Genomic DNA, 19,378 nt, shown 5'->3' on the forward strand with positions numbered 1-19,378 from the left:
CACACAACAACTGTATTGCACTTGTTATATAATTGATTCAAAATTTGCCAAACTGGGTTCATACTAGAATTTCTCCAATTTTGTAACTTTTTTTTAATGAACTAATTACAATCATCAATTTTATTAGTCAACAGTCACTATATTGATCAATTATTATATCAAATTCCTAGAATTAATCAATAACTACTTAGTTGACGCTCGTATGAAATTTGAACATATGGTTATGAATTTCATCAATTAAATCAGACCTTATGTTCAAAACGTGAGCCGCCTTCGTATTATTGTATTTAAATGGGAAAAATGCAAACAACTTTCTGTAAATGAGCAAATTACCTCCTATAAAAAAAGAATAGCAATTTACCTTATTGTATCTTTTGAAATACAACAATTTATCCCCTACTTTTCAAAATGAAGCAATTTACCTCCTTATCTAAAAAGGTAAATTATTTTATTTTAAAAAATACACGTTTATTTACAATATTATAGAATGTAAACCGCGATAAGCCCTATTTAAATATGTCCCCAACTCCCAAGTGCAGCAATACATTTCATGTTCAATGTCTTAACTTTTAACAAACAGACAACGTTGGAAGAGTCGTCACTCTGAGCCACCATGGATACAGACCAAGAATGCAAAGCTCACTGTTTAATCTTGCCCCACCCGACCCAAGGTCACATCAACCCGATGCTCCAATTCGCCAAGCGCTTAACCTGCAAACACATCAAAGTCACTCTAGCACTCACCAGATTCTTACTCAGCACCGCGCCCGGGTTCTCCGGCGGATCCGTATCCGTCCGGGCAATCTCCGACGGCTTCGACGAAGGCGGGCGGGCACAAGCCAAGAGCTCCGATGAATACCAGGCCCGGTTCCAGCAAATCGGGCAAGAAACACTTGCTGACCTGCTCCAAGATCTCGCAGTCTCGGGTTGCCCCGTGGACTGCGTGGTTTACGACCCGTTTATGCCGTGGGCTTTGGATGTGGCCAAGGGGTTGGGGTTGTTCGCGGCGGCGTTTTTCACGCAGTCGTGCGCGGTGGACAACATTTATCGTCATGTGTACAGAGGGGAGCTGGAGCTGCCGCTTTCGGGAGGTGAAGTAGTGGTTCCCGGGTTGCCGGCGATGAGACCCAACGAGATGCCTTCGTTTATTTACGATCACGGGTCGTATCCGGGGACTTTTCAAATGGTTCTGAATCAGTTCCGGAATGTTGACAAGGCGGATTGGATCTTTATCAACACTTTCGATGAGTTGGAAGAAGAGGTAATTAACTTCAAGGCTTAATATTGCATTTTTCATCCTTTAATCATAATTATTTATCTTTTTAATCCTTTATATTCTTAAAATTATAATTTAATCTTGCATTTTTTCGAATTCAGAGAATTTAGAATAATTATTTCACAATTATAACAATATAAAAAACTAAAATGCCATGCATAAATATATATTTTTTTCAAATAAGGAATTTTTTTAAATTTAAAATGTGCTATTTCGTTTTTATGGTTGGAAACTTACATGTTCTTAATTGTCTCTATTGTTGATGACATATTTAGTTAGGAAAAAATGCAAGCAACTCCCTTGTGATATCGTAAATGAGTACATTACCCTTTTATGAAAAAATAAATAGCAATTTATCTTCCTGTATCTTTTAAAATACAATAATTTACCCCCTATAATTTTTAAAATGAAGCAATTCACCTCCCTATATAAGGAGGTAAATTGCTTCATTTTTAAAAAGTATAAGAGGATAAATTACCATATTTTTTTCATATAAGGGTAATGTGCTCATTTTTAATATTACAGTATGATAAATTGATATTTACCCTATTCAGTTAGGTGCATGAATTATCTTTTGATATATATATATATATATATATATATATATATATATAAGGTGTAAAAGTATCATATAGTATAAATTAGGTCATGTTAGGTGTTGGATTTATATGATACCTTAATTTGACCTTTTCAATGATATGTCCAATCACACATATCTTTCGATGTCTATTAGTAAGGCCCTATGTTTAATTAATGAAGTTTATGTCATATTATTTTTTAATAATGGTTGTTGATTTATTGTTATTAATTATTGAGTATTTATATATATTTAATACAAAAAATTATACAAAATTTTCATGAGTTTTGTCCAACATAAATAAACCTCCTTTGAGATGTAAACAAGTTACGTTGAAATAAATTCTTTGTAATTTTTTTTTTTCGAAAAAAAAAGGGTAATATGCAAAAAATTCTCTAGTATTTTCATGAAATTGTGGACATTCCTCGACCGTGATAAAAAAATAGAGAGCAAAATCACATGACCGTGATACGAGTAGGGTTTTAGAAAAGGAAATCAGAGATGAAAAAATATCGATTAATAATTTTCATCTTTCAAAGCAAAAAATATTTTTGTTTCAAAATTTTAAAATAAAATTTAAAAACAAAGATGGAATCTTTTTCAGAATTGCCATTTTTGAAAAAAATTAAGAAAATAAAATTATAAGAAAAAATCCGTCTTTAATTCCGAACATTTCTCATCCAAACCTAACTGAAAAGGGTATAGTTGTAAATGGAGAATTATTAGAAGAGGTGCAATTGTAATTTCAAAAGTTTTTTAGAAAAAATTATAATTTTATATTTTTAAAGGGGTCTAAGTATAATTATTCCTAATTTATATGTATTTTAAAGGCAAAATTGTAGTCTTTTGATCTACAGGATATGCCAATCAACACTTTTGTTCCTTCTATGCATAATAGCCATGTGATTTTGCTCTTTATTATTTTATACACATTATGAGTGGAACTAAATGTGTCGAAAAAAGTCCAATTTTAGGACTATTTTAAAATTTATGTAAAATCACGAAAAAAAAAAATGTAAAGTCCAATCTTGTAGGATAAAAAATGCAATTTAACCCACTTTACATGTATATCTGATTTAATATAATGTGTCTTTTTGGAAAGAAAAAATTATATTTTTTTACATTTGACATTCATATGTTATACGGTAAATTATAGCCACCCTCGAGATTTAGTATACGTACAAATAGCTCTTAATTATTTGAAAAATTATAAATATTTTTTTTAATTTTAATGTTTATCTAACAACGAGTAATTCCACTAGCCTTCATTAGGTTTCTATTCAATTTTTATAGTGAACTGACTAAAATGTCATTTTTTTATAAAGTATAATTTTATATATTTTTATAGAATTTTCTAAATTATTTTTGTGGATTGATATTTCTTATGAATTATTTATTTTATCCCCCTCAATTTCTTTTTATTTTTTACAAAATTCTAGTAAAGGTAAAGTAGTATTATCCACCTCAATATTTAGGAGCTGCATAATTATTTTTTATTTGACGGGATTATTTGTAATTTTTTAAACAAAAAGGACGTATTTATAATTTTATCAAATTTGAGAAAAAGTATTGCAATTTACCCTACGTTATGTAGACGAGATATTATAATACACAATTGAAATAGAAGACAAGAACAACTTCAATCTTAGGACAATGCTAAACTATAGTAGGAATAATTGTTGAATGGTAGGTACTCGAATGGATGTCAAGATCGTTGCGGGTGAAGGCAATAGGACCAGCCATACCATCAATGTACTTAGACAAACGTTTGCAGGATGACAGAGAATATGATTTCACTATCTTCAAGCCAGACACCAATGCCTGCAAGAATTGGTTGAATCAAAGACAACCTAAATCAGTCATTTATGTCTCATTTGGAAGTTTGGCTCAGTTAACTGCTGAGCAAACCCTAGAGCTAGCATGCGCTCTGAGAGCCTGCGGCAACCATTTCTTATGGGTGGTCCGATCGTCGGAAGAAGCTAAGCTTCCAGAAAACTTCTCAGAGGAGACGTCGGAGAAAGGACTGATAGTGTCGTGGTGCCCTCAGCTGGAGGTGTTGTCACACGAGGCTGTAGCCTGCTTCATCACGCACTGTGGCTGGAATTCGACTCTCGAGAGCCTGAGTCTCGGGGTCCCTATAGTGGGGATGCCACAATGGACTGATCAGAGCACGAACGCTAAGTTTGTGACAGAAGTCTGGGGGACTGGGATTAGGGCTCGAGCGGATGAGGAAGGATTAGTGAGACGAGAAGAGATAGTTCGCTGTGTGAAGAATGTTATGGAGGGGGAGGAAGGGAAGGTTGTTAGTACAAATGCCGCCAAATGGAGTAGTATTGCCAGAGCGGCGGTAGATGAGGGAGGGAGTTCCGATAGAAATATTGAAGAATTTGTTGGTGCGTTGACGATGAATCCTCGTACTGGGGTAATTTGACCGAGACATCTTATACTATATCATTTGTATTTCACTATATGGAATCTAAAATTCACGTTATATATTTCAATTTTTCGTATACAACATATCTTACAACAACTTATAAATTTCAAAACATCTGCTTATAACTCAAAAACTACCTTTTTATCTGCCTATTATCTAAAATAGTTTTTACAACAACACAAATTTGGAAGTAAAATAAAAAGGTTAAAAAGTTAGGCAATGATATATAACATTTTTTCAAATAATTTTTCCCCAAAATTTAGTCTAGTTATTGCTTTTTCATTGGGCTAAATCCTATCTTGAATAATAGAAGTGCGAGGATCTTGCTTTGAAGTTTGAATTCCTCTCCCAACTCCTATCTTGCCACTTATATCCGGTCATTTCAACTAGCTAGACATAATCTTGGGCAATCATTACACTTGAATCAAGATGCGTAGGTGGTCGAACTCGATAGGTCTAACCCGATTTAAAATTAAATTGACCTAACAAAAAAAAATAGATTGATCTGACCCAATCAAACTGATTCTGATCGATCCCAAATTTCAGTACATGGGAACTAACCCAAAATTGCATGATCCTAAGTTTGAGTCTGCCAGTTCGAGCTTGTGGGTCAGGCCCGACTAGGCCTTAGATTTTTTAAATAAAGCATATCGTGTAATATTTCTACAATTCTTCTGAATTGATTGTACCGATAAGTTTTTAAACTTTTGAAACTCTAAAACCTTTTATTTATTGTTTAGTTTTAAACTTTTATTACAATAATTCGTTACTATTTTTTGTTATTGTTTTCAAAGTTTATTTTAAGTACTTTTAGGCTTGTTTCTATCTAAGTTTATTATTGTAAGCGTATTAGTCAATTCTTTTTTTAAGTTCATTACGTTGGTTTAATTTTTTTTTCTCCACTTATGAATTTCCGTTCGAATTAATTTATTATTTATATATATGTCAGAGGACAATATTATTCTAAGTAACACCTCAATTTTATAAATAAAAAATAAAAGGCCAAACCCAGCCTAGTCCGAGTCTAGATCAGGCCCCAATCGAGCTGGCCCGTAGACTGAGCCTAAACTTAAAAATGAACCCAATTGGAGTTTATTCAAAAATCGAGGATCAACCTGAGACCAGACATGAATAGTACTGGGCTGATCTTAATTCAATCGGTTCCGGTTCATATCGGTTCTGGGCTGATCCAAACTTCTTTACACCTCGACATTTGAATGTAGGAATCTACATATCACAGAGTTAATTATATTTCTATTACATTCGATACTTTATATATTGGATGTGTAAATGATTGTAATAAAAAAAGAACATATAAAAACTCATTTTATTGAGAGCCCACAAGTTGATATAACTCAGAGTGAAGCCCATCTCAACACTTAAGAATGACAGCAATCAAAATTTAAATCCACTCCCAACTTACCTAACCTATTTATTACATTGCAGGACACAACAACGAGTCCACCTTCAGCCCACTTGGTAGCTCCGCACAACGGTCAGTCTTAAAAGATCTCCGCCGTTCATCATGTCATAAGATTCATAAATCCCACATCACGTATGATAAGTATGGTCCAAGATTTGCCCAAAAACTTCCACTTATGGCACAATTCCCAAGTGCAAATTCTCATTGCATAATGAATATAATTTTATAAAATAGTATCTTATATAACTTATAAATTTTTATTCAATTATATATAAATATAATACACTTTAAGTACATTTTAACGGTGCAAAATGTATTTAAACTAAATAAAAATAATATAATTGTAAATAAATAAAAGGTAAATTACATCCACATCCCCTAAAATTTAGCATAATTATAAATTCTTTTTTATTATTTGAAAAATTATAAATACCTCTCTGATTTTAGCATTCGTCTAACAGCAAACTCATTTTCTAATTTCTAATATTATAAATGTCCAGAATTTCTAATATTTTTTTTATGAACTAATATGCCCTGTAGATTATTTGCTTTACCCGTCCTAAAATATTTTTACATTTTCTCAAAATATTTGTTTTAAGAAAAGAAAATCAACTGAAGTAAAGTAGTGATATCCACCTCATTATCCAGTGATTACATAATTAATTTTTGTTTGAAAAAATACTTATAGTTTTTTAAATAACAAAATAATATTTATAATTATGTTAAATTTAAATAAAATTACTACAATTTACCCATAAAAATAAAATATATATTAAGGTATGTTAGTAAAAAATATTAACCTACAAGGGTAAAAAAGTAATTTAACATATACGAGGCACATATTAAACAAATGCAACCCACCACACCATATAACTTCCAACACTATTATAAATACCAAAATATTAATTTTTTAAGGCAATCGCTATTCATTGATTTGACTCTTTTTCTTGTAAAAGGATCTCTCTCAAAAATCGCATTTTCACCTGATGTGTAATTGTGCCGTAGGTAAAATTTCCAATTTCATTCTTTAGTAAAACCTCAACCACATCATATACAGTAAAACCTCTATAAATTAATACTCTATAAATTAATAAACTCTCTAAAATAATAAAATCTTCCAGTCCCGACTTGGGCCTTTGTAAAAAATCATCAAATTCGATAAGATAATAAAATAATAATTTTTTGGAAAATTCCTTTATAAATATTAGGTCCCATTAAAACTCTAAATTAATAATTCATAAATATTACAATTATAAATATTGTGGTAATTTACTAAAATGTGAAGTCTGTAATGCTTTACGCATTTGATCATTCATAGATGATTTTGCGATGCCTTTTAGATGAGAAGATATGGTTGGGTGTTATGATTTATTTTATTATCATATTGAGATTTATGTAGTATGCATGATGAATATATTTAATTGGGTATAATAGTTATTTAAGTGCAACGAATTAATGTAAACATGTATATTTAAGTTATTCCAATGAATTGATACATGTGTCTATGAATATAATAGTTAATTGTAAATAATGAATTGATATTATACATGAATATATTTAATTAGTTATAAAAAAATAATTGATGCATGAATATAATCAATGAAACATATATGAATTCATTTATTTTCAATACATATGTACTAAATTTGCTGAATTTAAAAAATCTCTCTTTTAATTAATAAAATATTAATTTATCGATAAATTAATATCTCTCTAAATTAATAAAATTTCATGGTCCCAAAGTTATTAATTTATAGAGGTTTTAGTGTATATGTGTGTGTGTCCAAATTCTGACAGGTTCTTTCCCACTTAGAATTCCAATTGAACAGGCATGCATGGTGGTTCACATGAGATGAGGGGTCATTCCAATTACAGACAAAACCCCAAAGAAGGGAGTGGTCATTCATATGATTTGAGCTTTTGCTTTTTTCCTAAGAAAAAGTGATAAAGATAACAATGTAAAAAGTTTGCAATCATTCATCAAATCATTATCTTTAACAGCTTACTGCCCTTTGTTTTCGTGTCGGCAAAATTATATTTTTAGTACCATAAAATAGATAATTCAATACTTTAAATTATTTATTTTTTAAAATATTAAAAAAATTCTAAAATTGAATGTTGTCTTTCTTTTTCCCCGATTTATATCATCAATCAATAAAAGTATTATTTCTGCAAAGCAGATGAAATTACACTTTTAGTTTCTTGATTTACGAGGTTTTTTAAAATTGTCCTAAAATTAAAAAATTCGACACATTTGGTCATATATTTTACGAAAAAAATTACACATTATGCTGCATGTGACCATTTTCTGGTGAACATTTCAGCTGAAAATGGTCCGAGATAAACGTGCAAACTCGTGTGGTTGGTATAATAAATTAAAATAAAAAAAAAAATTTAGAGGAGAAAATATAAAAAAATTATCATAACTCGAGAAGCAAATTTTTTTTGACCCTTAATTATATGTAATAAGTGATAATAGTTTTTATTTTGCAAAAATAATTTATTTGTGGTTAATTAATGATCATGATAATTAAATTTAAAATAAAAAATAGTATTTAAAATAATTAGTGACACATTAATAGTGACGACTAACGAGCAAAGAAATAGTTGTTGCAGTTGAGTTGTCATTAATTTGCAATAATGACAACTATAACATATATAACTTTTGCTACTGTTACATTTTTAATAAAAAGAAAATTGCATTCTCGTCCTTAAATTTTGGCCTAATTACATATATATATATATATATTTGTTAGATTAAAAAATACAATTACCCCAAATGAAATTAGTAAAATTGATAATACATGTCTGAAAAGTGTGTAAAGTACGAAAATTTCATAAAGTTTTTTCAACCCCCAAAAAAAAAAAAACTAAAAGAATATATTTTTTAAAGGACGAAAAAGTCCCTGATAAAATATCGAGAATTTGTGCTCAGACATAAACCATCATTCTGTTGCTCTCTCAAACAAACCTTCGCTCTCATTTCTCCCCATGTCCGGCCGTCGACTATGAGGTCACTTCCGTCACATATGCTCGACTCCTCTCTACCAATTCAGTATTGTCTTTTCTTTCGATTCACTCTTGTCTATTTATTTCTGTACGTTTCATTCTCATCCCATTATCTCTTTTTACTAGAAAATAATCACTGAAATTTTTTTCGAAAACATGTCGATCACTTGTCGAAATCCTATCGGATGGAGTTAAACATAAGAGAGAACAAACTTCAGGTAGAGTAACGTAATTATTTTTAAACTAATCATGATGTATTTAAAATTAATAGAAAAAAACCTCAGGAGTGTAGATGTAATTTATCCTTTTAAAAATTATATTATAATATAATAAAAAGTATTATTACTAAATATTATTATTGCACATTTAAATATTGCTTTAATATTAATTTTAATACTTAAATACATCTTCCAACAAAAATTATAAACACCTTATACTTGAAAAGTAAAGGAATCTCAAATTTTCTTAATTAATAACTGGCCGTCGTGGCACATCGTCACTCTGTGCATATAATAAATAATCGTTCATACTTTTAAAATGAATTATACAAACCACTTATTACGTTTCACGAAAAAAACTGTACTATACATATTATCGACATAATAAAAAATTAAACATTTACGATGACAGAAATCGCCGTTTATGAGTGAAAAAAGTCTGGAAATGAAGCTATCAAACTAGAAATAGCATAGCAATTGCAAGTGGTTGATAAAGGGGCACATAAAGTTGCTTAAGATGGATAGTTATTAAATTGCACAACCACAACTATCATATTCAAGTTAGCACCTATAAATATATAATTGATTATTGCACTTTCTAACACTTTTAGGTCCTGTAAGAAAATATTTAGCAGCCCCACAATGTGCTGGCTCCAAATATTTTTTCTATTTGAATAATGGATTTGGTTTAATGTATGGTAAGAATTTCTCAAAATATATGGTGTCATTTTAATTTGAAGTTATAGATAGTGTAATAATTTTATTTAATTTGAATTAGGGCCCTAATGTCTTTAAAAGACAGTGGTGTTATAGCATGAATCAAGAGGATGTTTTTGGAAAAATATATATTAAAAGAAAAGCTTGTTTTTAGAATTTTTCTTTTAAATAATATAAAATATAGAGGATTATATACTTGGTGGAAGGAAAAAATGAAAGGGAAAAAGAGTTTTTTAAAACACTTTGAGATCTTTTTATGTATATATTAATTCAAAGTTACTGAGGTTTGATGTAATTAAACATAATTCTTTTATAGTTTGAAAAATATTAAATTTAGTAATTCCAACGTTTATTTTTATCTAATAAATATATTGTTTCTTTAGTTATTATGCAATAAATTTGCTGATATTAGCAAAAAAAGAAAAAAAGAAAAAAATCAAAATCCATGTTTACGTTAATTGACTTATTATATGTTAAATAAATATTTTTCTGATCAAATTATCCATATACATATTCATACGATAGTTTATGTGATGAGATATATTTTTCACCCTTATAAAGGTAGTTAGGTAAAAATAAAATTGTTTGATGGATAATAAATCAGTAACAAATCAATTTGGGGTAAATATGAGTTTTCATTCAATTTTTTTAAGTGTATCAACAAATTAATTTGGTAAATTTTTGTCCAATGGAAGAATCTATTTATTAGACGGAAATAAATATAAAGAGTATTAGACATAATTTTTCAAACTAAAAAGTGTGTATGTATAATTACATCAACCTCAATAAAGTACGGCGTAATAGAATAGAATATACAATAAAATTTAAAAATTTAATTCTTTGTTAAGACTCAAAATGCACAGTAAATTGGATTGGATTAGCCGGCTCAAACTCGAATTATATCCAATAAAAAGATGGGTTGGTTTGGCTCAAACCCGTTTTTGGACCGACATAGCCCAGGTGGGCTGGACTTGGGTCGAGCTAGTTAAGCTATTTTTTTAAAATATTTTTTATCTTTTTTCTAAGTTGAATATTCTAATATGTTTTTTTATAATTTTGAAAATTTGTATCTTTATTGTTCTATTTCTAAATTTGTAGCACATTTATTCATTAATACTCTTTGTCTATTTTTTTAAATTTTTTTTTAATTTATTTTTTAATTTATTATTATCTAAGTTTATTATTATAAATTTGTCGATAAAATATTATTTAAGTTTAATTAATAGTCTTAACTATTTTTTATAAATTTTTATGCAATTTAATTTATTATTTATTTATTTTATAAGACAATCATAATTTAAGTAATTGTTCAGGGAAACATCTCAAATTTATTTTTTTCTTTTTATAGAAAGGCACATCTAGGCTTGGTTTGGATCCGAGCCTATATTGGGCCTAGTTCGAGCTCAACTAATGGGTTGAACCTGAATTTAAAAATGATCAAATTAGGAATATTTAAAAGCTCAAAATCAGTATGAGACCAACTATGAACAATAGCAGCTGTTCTTGAGTCTATTTTTTTTATTTTTTTAAATTGATTTGTACTAGTTCTGGATCGATCCAATCTTATGAATGTTGATTTAAGACTGTTGTCAAAGAAGTTTTTTTATCCAAATCAAGTCTGGTCGAACCAAAACAATCACAAAGCAATTGTATCATATTTGCTATATGATAGTTCACTTTTCATGATCTCTAATAAATGTATTATACTCATCATATAATTGATTCACATTCAGCCAAACTCGACCTGGGCTATAATTTCCCGTTGCGGAGGAGGTCCTCAGCATTCTTCAAGGACATCCAAAATTCAGCATGACATTATTGCAAATAGATGTCTTTTCTATTACATGGAAAGTTTTGGACAGTATATGCATATATATATAGAAAAATATAAGTAATCTCCTTGTAATATTGCAAATGAGCAAATTATCCCCTTATGAAAAGTAAAAAATGATTTACCTCCCTATATTTTTTAAAATATAATAATTTATCCCCTATAATTTTTAAAATAAAACAATTTATAAATTGTTATTCACCCTCTCTCTCTATATATATACATTAATTGTTCTAGCTGTTTCACTGTTATAAATTATTACTTGTGCAGCAATTTCCACACAACTGATCCTACCTACTTAAAATCCAGATCGAGTTCAGGAATTTGCAGAAACATTTCAGGTTGAACCTCTGTGTACCAACAGAGAGAAACTCTTACTAAAACAATTGGTGTGTGTTGTGTGTGTTTCATGGATTCACAAACTACAGTGAAAACAACCTTCAAAGATGCATCTTATCTCAAACCCAAAGATCCGACTCAGAATCGGCTCACTGATGACGACACAGAAATCAGTATTTTCGACGCACGGAGGTATTTCAGAGACGACAACGACGGCGGTCTGAAAGACATGCTCAGAAGACAGCAGCTGCAACAAGAACCCTTCCATGATTATCATTCTGTCTCAAGACTTTCATCTGTTTCTTCTGTCGAAAGTTACGGCAGGAACTTTCGGATAGGATCTTTCCAGGCCACGCCCACAGCTTCATCCGAGGCCAGCTGGAACAGCCAAACAGGCTTGTTGTCGAATCCTTCAGATTCCGTTTCAGTTTCACTCAGTAATTTATCGTCAGATCGTAGCAGTAAACGGAGTGCTGATCATGGTAAGAAATGGTTCTCCTTCGGAAGAAAATGTTGCTGCACTGGTAAGAAATCCGTCCAGGTTAAGGAAGTAACGTCAGACTCCGGACCCCGATCAAGATCAGTTCTTGTAATCAATCCTGAGAGAATCAGTGTCGATAAAGCAGCACAGCGCACAAGCGAGAGTACTTTCGAGATTGAACAAGATAATTATGTTGTCTCTCGGCAGAATCAACGTCGTGGGTCAGCGTCAGGCAGGCCGTTCATTGACAGCGCTATCGGCTTTAGTTTTCCTGTCCTCAAATCCCCCGACGTCTTCCAGGCCACCAACGCTGCGCTGATCAAAGGAATCATAGGAAAACCAATGGTTAATCCTGTCAAACATCAGCTGCACGAGCTTCAGTCTGTCTCAAGATTTTCATCGATGGAAAATACTGTCAATGCTCGAGGTTTTGTATATCCGGGAAGCCCGACAGCCCGAGACGACGATGTGGGCAGCGATGGCAGCTCAGACCTTTTCGAGATCGAAAGCTTTTCGAGTACTCCGACGACACTGTATAATGCGGTGTGCAACACGAAAGACGAAGAAGATTCCACATATGATGCAAGAAGATTTGCTTCTTCAACCAATGGGATTAGTAAGATTGATCAATACGTCAGGAGGAGGGTGGACGAGACGCCGACGCTGGACTGGAGCGTCGCCGCAGCGGAGGGCTACGACAAGGCCAACTTCTCCGACGTCTCCGCAGTGGAAATCGGAGTGTTAAGGAGGCGGATGGAGGAGGCAGACGGAGAAGACGGTGGGAAGAGGAATGGGGATGAGCTTATGTTAATGAGCTGCCGGCAAGAGAAGGCGGCGAGCGTGGGGCCGCCTCCTGTGAAATGCGTGGTGGCGGAAGGAGCAACAAATTTTCCGTTGCCGGCCGGTGGCAGGCCGCCACGGGCGAATAAGCCGCCGCTGGTAAGCTCTGACCCGGGACCGGCGGGGTTGCCGGTGGCTTTTGCGGCGTGAGAATTTGGGGTGTTTTTGGTCTTTTCAGCTGTTGGTGGTGGCGGTGGTGGCAGGCAGGGTATCATGGGTGGTTTTCTTGAATTGGTAGCAATGCTGTCTGATCATGCTCCAAATTGGATTTTTTTTTTAAATTATAAATTTTATCGTAATTTTTATTTTATTCACAATTTTTTATTTTATTAATATTAGCTATCGTGATATATTATTTTTGCATGTACATAATAAATAATTTTTTAACATATATTTTAATTAAAAATAAAAATATAAATTAGTACATCATGTTTTAAAAAAAGGAAAGAAACAATAGAAAACCAATTTAGGATTTTCTACCTAAAAAAATATTAATGTAATAGTGTTAAAATGACGTAAAGTCACTTTCGTATAAAAAAAATAATTATAATTACTTTTTAAAATGATCTAATTAGGGATGTAATTGTTATATTTAAAAATCGATAAGACAGTGTCATTAACCTTCGTTTGTTAAAGTAGAGGGCCCATTTTTCTAATTAATTAGCCATTATGGCACGCTGTTTTTACGTGCATACAATAAATAGTCTTTCATATTTTAAAATATATCATAAGTAAGAGTAAAATATACAAATTGATACATTATACTAAGAAAAGGAAATCGAAGAAAAGAAAACTAACTTATCAGTTTATGTATTAATTTGAAAAGTTAAATAAGTTAGTTATTTTATTAATTGTAGGAGCCTTTTTGACTTCACAAAAAAAATAGTGTGACAGTATCATTAACCGTCATTTATGAGTATGGGGGCACTTTCCTTTTTATATTAGTATAGATGTAGATAGTATAGATACACACACAAATTTATAAAATTTGCATTTAATAAAATAAATAACATAATTTTTATATCCATAACGTGTATATATATATTAATTAAAATAAAAATACAGTAAAATTTAAAATAAGAGATACAATAAGGATCGGCTTGCATGCATAAAATTTCATGTTTAGTCCATAATATAAGAGGATTAATATTTTTAAAATTGAGAAAAATTCGAATAACATTTTTGAAATTGTCCAAAAATTAAAAAATTCGACATATTTAGTCTTCTACTTTATGGAATTTATGGGACTAAATGTGTAAAATTTTTCTAATTTTAGAATCATTTTAAGAATTCCATAAATTAGAGGTCCAAAAATGTTGAACCCCTATTGTATGGGACTAAAAGTATAATTTCACACGTAAAATTGGATTACAACTTTATGAAGTTTTATTGGTTTTTCAATTTTTGTATTATATTGTCTATACTTTGTTTTTCTTTTACGTGAATTTCGTAGTTAAACTTAGGTCATTTATAAGATTTGTTAAATAAATTGATATTGCATAACATTACATCATAAACAACTATCACAATTAATATGTATTAATTCAAAAATTATTAAACTTTATAAATATTAATTATAATAACTAGTAATAGTTTATGAATAATCAAATTACAAAGACTAATATATCAATTATGTTGAGAACAAATAATAATTTTTTAAAAAAATGCTTTGGATGTTGTATCTTCAAATTCATCAGAAGCCCCAATTTAGATATTGACATGGCTGATGACGTATGTGTCATGCTAGATATCTCGTCCCGCCTACCTGATCATATTGTTCTAATAATACCAATGAGAGAAGGTGGTGAGCGACCGTGTCGTGTAGATGTGGAATATGAATGAGTCCCACCCAAGTACAATACATGTGCCAACCTGGGTCATAAAACGGCGGCATGCCCGAACTCCGAACCTCCTACTAAACCACCAGTTGCGGTGTACATTCAATGCAAAAAAGAAGAACCTAGGCGCTCAGAGGTGATTAACTCTAATAAACCACCTCAACCTCAACTGGAGGCCACTCTCACGGTCTTCGACGGATAAGGGTAAGGAGTTGGTCCTGTTTAACTCGTTTGATCTCCTATGCACTGACATTGATGATGCAACGTGTTCCACACGGGGTCCTAAGCCATGCAGCCTCCATAACATGGTTACGTGATGAATATGGCTCTTTGGAATGTACGTGGCCTAAATAGATGGGACCACCAACTAGCGGTTATTGATCTAGTTGCGGAATCAGGTTACATTTTTTGGGTCTCATTGAAACACGTGTTCACGCTAATAATACTACTCGTGTGCAATTAGCTATGCTACCTAGATGGAAGTGGTTTGTGGATGATGCGAGCTCAGGCAATTGCATATGAATTGCTTAGAATTATGATTTCTTGGATGTTTCTATTGTGGATGTGGGGGTTTAATACGTGCATTGTCGAGTGAGTGTACGGTCATTGCATAAGACCATTTATGTCACTGTGGCCAATGGTGCTAACGACATTAACACCCGACGTGAATTATGCCACGTGCTGCGATTGTTGGCGGTTCAGTGTGTTGATGAATGTTGGCTTGTGAACGAGAATTTTAATTCAGTCCGTGATCTCAGTGAGGTTTGCGGTGTTTCTGGGGATATTCGTTTGGCCATGGAGGAGTTTAATGAGTGTATCATGAATACAGGCCTCCTCTCCTTTCCTATGCAGGGGGAGCGATTTACTTGGCATAATTGCAATACTGATGCACGGAGCTTATGGAAGCGATTAGACCGGATGCTCGTGAATGATTAATGAATTGAGCAGTATCCACATTTGTTCTACTATTGTCTTTCACCTCGGACGTCTGATCATTCACCTCTCGTTATGCGAGGAGATACTCAACAACGCTTAGGAGGTATGTTTCGGTTAATTACCTTGCGCTCTCACCAGATTTTATTCCTAGTGTACAGAGTGTCTGGAGGCACCATATTGTTAAAATACCTATGTTTGCAGTCACGTGAAAGTTGAAAGCTTTGAAACCTGTTTATTCGCCAACAACGGAGGAATAATGGGACCTGTCGTTCAATGTCAAGCTCGCCAAGGAGTTCCTTGCTACTGTTCAAAGGTTGGTGAGCATGGATAGACATAATGGTCTTTTACTGTTGCTTGAACACTGTTGCAGGTTGATGCTTGCCAAAGCCATGAGACTTGAACAAGTCATGCTGCAACAATAGGCCAAACTTCAATGGCTCAAAGGAGGGGACCAATGTTCTTGGGTGTTTTTTCAAAAAATAGGACAACGACGCGTTGCGGAACGCATTTTTCAAATTAATGATGCACAAGGACACATGTAGATGAATCAGGAGGAAGTGGTTTAGGAATTTATCTCTTACCATCAGACTCTACTGGGAGGGGAACGATGCACCAGGCATAATGATTTAGGCTATCTCCATCTGTGGGGGTGTTTACTGAGGAGGATGGGTGCGAGCTCACCAAGCCGGTAACCCCTGATGAAGTTAAAATGGCCATCTTTGATATTGCAAAGGATAAGACGTTGGGCCTGGATGACTGTTCTTCATGATTCTACAAAGAGGCATGGTCCGTTGTAGGCGAGGAAGTTACTTGGGCGATAGTTCAACTCTTTGCCATGGGAAAACTTTTAAAGTAAATGAATACTATGCTACTTGCTCTCATTCCCAAAGTACACAACCCCACTCTTGTTGCTGATTTTCGTCCGATATCGTGCTGTAATGTTCTCTACAAGGCTATCACAAAAATACTAGTATGACGATTGAGTAGTGTGTTGGATAAGATTATTAGTCCCTCCCAGAGTGCTTTTGTCCTGGTCGCTCTATTGGGGACAATATTCTACTAGCCCAAAAACTATTCACGGGTTATAATCAGAAGCGGCTTCCACTGAGGTGTGCTTTGAAGGTGGATCCGTAAGGCATATGATACTGTTGAATGAAATTTTCTAACAATCGTGCTCTGGATGTTTGAATTTCCGCCCCTCCTTATCCAGTGGATTGGTGAATGTCTTATTACCATGGCTTTTTCGATGGTACTTAATGGTCAGCCACACAGGTTCTTCACGGGAGCAAGGGGCTTGTGGTAGGGTGATCCACTATCCCTTTATTTGTTTGAATTGGTTATGGAGGTATTGAACTTGATCCTAAACCAATTAATTGAGCAGAATTTGCGATTCACATTCCATTGGAAAATGTGAATCATTACGACTATTTCAATTGGGCTTTGCTGATGACCTTCTATTATTTTGCAAAGCGGATGTGGCATATGTTGGTGTATTTAAGCAGGGATTGGACTACTTTGCTACGCTATCTGGCCTTCGAGTTAGTGAGCAGAAGAGTCACCTAATTATTTTCCAATTGGCGCAAGGGTATCGGGAGCAACTACTTGAATTACTTGCATTCCAAGAAGGGCACCTATCAATGACATATTTGGGAATACCACTTCTAGCGTCACGTTTGACAATTCCGACCGTCACCCTCTGCTGCTGAAAATTGAGAAGCATATCAAGGGTTGGGAGGGCATATCTCTATCATATGCTGGCGGCTTCGGATCATCACATCTGTTCTTACAGCGTTGAGTGTTTATTAGGCTTCTGCATCCATACTCCCCAAGGGCGTCATACGGGAAATTGAGAAACGGCTCTGGGGTTTTCTGTGAAAGGGAACGACCACTAGTGGCTATGCTAAGGTTGCTTCGGCGGATGTATGTCGGCCGGTTCTTAAAGGGGGTAAGGACTTCGTGATGTTGCCACTCTTAACCGTGCAGTGGTATGCAAACGATTGTGTGATCTTATTCTATGTGATCGGACTTCCATATGGGTGGAATGGATTCGTTGTGTTCGGTTACGTGAGAATTTAATATGAACAGTTGCTGAACGTGGGGGTTCGTGGGGTTGGAGGAAGCTTCTTCGCCTCCATCCTTTTCTACGACCTCTTATCGAGTATCGGATTGGTGATGGTGCTTCATTCTCTCTATGGCATGATCCATGGCATAGCCTGGGCCCACTTATTCTGTTATTCTCAACGGGGTCTACTCTTACTAATACGCTGCATAGCGCTACTCTTAACTCGATTATCGTGGATGGGTAATGCTGTTGGCCGATCATCACTCGTCCAGGAGGGGCGTGGAGATTCTACATCAGCTACCAGTTGTGCATGGTGGCTCAGATCAAATTTTGTGGTTCATTGGTTCACATTTTATCCCTACCAGGGCCCATTGTAGGATGGTCTTCACTACTCTTGGGATCCTTCAAAATTCCAAGACACACCTTTGTGCTTTGGTTGGCTATCCTCGACAGGCTGTCCACATTGGACAAGCCTTGACTTTCTCACTTGGGCACCTCTTGTATCTTGTGTGATGATGAATCTCTGGAAACACACAACCACCTATTCTTTCGATGTCGGTATTCTCAGCACTGCTTGGCAGAGATTCTTCCTTGGCCTAACCGTTCTTGGTCTACAGATGTTACATGGGCGTCGACGAGATGGAGAGGGAAACGTGTTATTAATGCAACCTATAGAGCATTACTTGCCTCTCTGGTCTATCACATTTGGATGGAGCGCAATCGGCACCGATTTGAGAACGCGCGCGCGATGCACATACACTTTCTAATACTATTCTTGAAGATGTTAGACAATGGATTATTAGTGCTGAACTGCTATTTTCTGTTAGCTCATGTGGTCTATATCACTTATGGCGGATCCCTTGGCTTGTTAGGGGGTGAAGCTTCATAATGATTCATAATTGTACTGTACTCTTACACTTTTTTCTGTTTAATGAAATTTACGTTTAACGAAATTTTTTTTTGGCCAAATTAACTGGAAAGGACTAAAATTGCCATAAATTTTTAAAGTTATAGTACCAAATTATGAATTTTAATTTGAACAAGACCAAAATTATAAAACTCCCTATTTTTCTTTTAATAGAAGATTAAAGCTATATACCCTAATTCTATCATTGTGATTCGGACCGTGATTTATCTTTCACAAGAATAAAGTACTTGGTCTCGAAAGAGGAAGCAACAAAGCATCCAAGCATTGAGAAATTTTTGGATTTTAAATTTTTGTTAGTTTGAACTTTGATTTAATTTGTTTCCTCCAAAGGGTTTGAGGATTTCTATTGTTAAATTGTTATAAATTGTATTTATTTAAAAATTGTACTATTTTTATGAATTATTGTTATAACTTGTATTTATTTAATCAATTGATATATAATATAGCGATATACTATAATATATATATA

At 33.5% G+C, this 19,378-nt stretch overlaps 2 protein-coding genes across 2 annotated transcripts; both read left to right on the forward strand.

The window, feature by feature from the left end:
- Window positions 1–420: 420 nt before the first annotated feature.
- Window positions 421–4,383, forward strand: LOC105162724 (UDP-glycosyltransferase 74E1). Its single transcript, XM_011080828.3, has 2 exons — window positions 421–1,261; window positions 3,544–4,383. The coding sequence occupies exons 1-2, from the start codon at window positions 614–616 to the stop codon at window positions 4,282–4,284; spliced, it is 1,389 nt and encodes a 462-aa protein (XP_011079130.2). The 5' UTR covers window positions 421–613; the 3' UTR covers window positions 4,285–4,383.
- A 7,375-nt stretch (window positions 4,384–11,758) lies between these two features.
- LOC105162800 (protein PHYTOCHROME KINASE SUBSTRATE 4) lies at window positions 11,759–13,536 on the forward strand. Its single transcript, XM_011080916.2, has one exon. The coding sequence runs from the start codon at window positions 11,895–11,897 to the stop codon at window positions 13,293–13,295; it is 1,401 nt and encodes a 466-aa protein (XP_011079218.2). The 5' UTR covers window positions 11,759–11,894; the 3' UTR covers window positions 13,296–13,536.
- Window positions 13,537–19,378: the final 5,842 nt, after the last annotated feature.

Source organism: Sesamum indicum, linkage group LG5 (genome assembly GCF_026168435.1).
Source record: "Sesamum indicum cultivar Baizhima isolate 11 linkage group LG5, ASM2616843v1, whole genome shotgun sequence".
Classification (NCBI taxonomy): Eukaryota; Viridiplantae; Streptophyta; class Magnoliopsida; order Lamiales; family Pedaliaceae; genus Sesamum; species Sesamum indicum.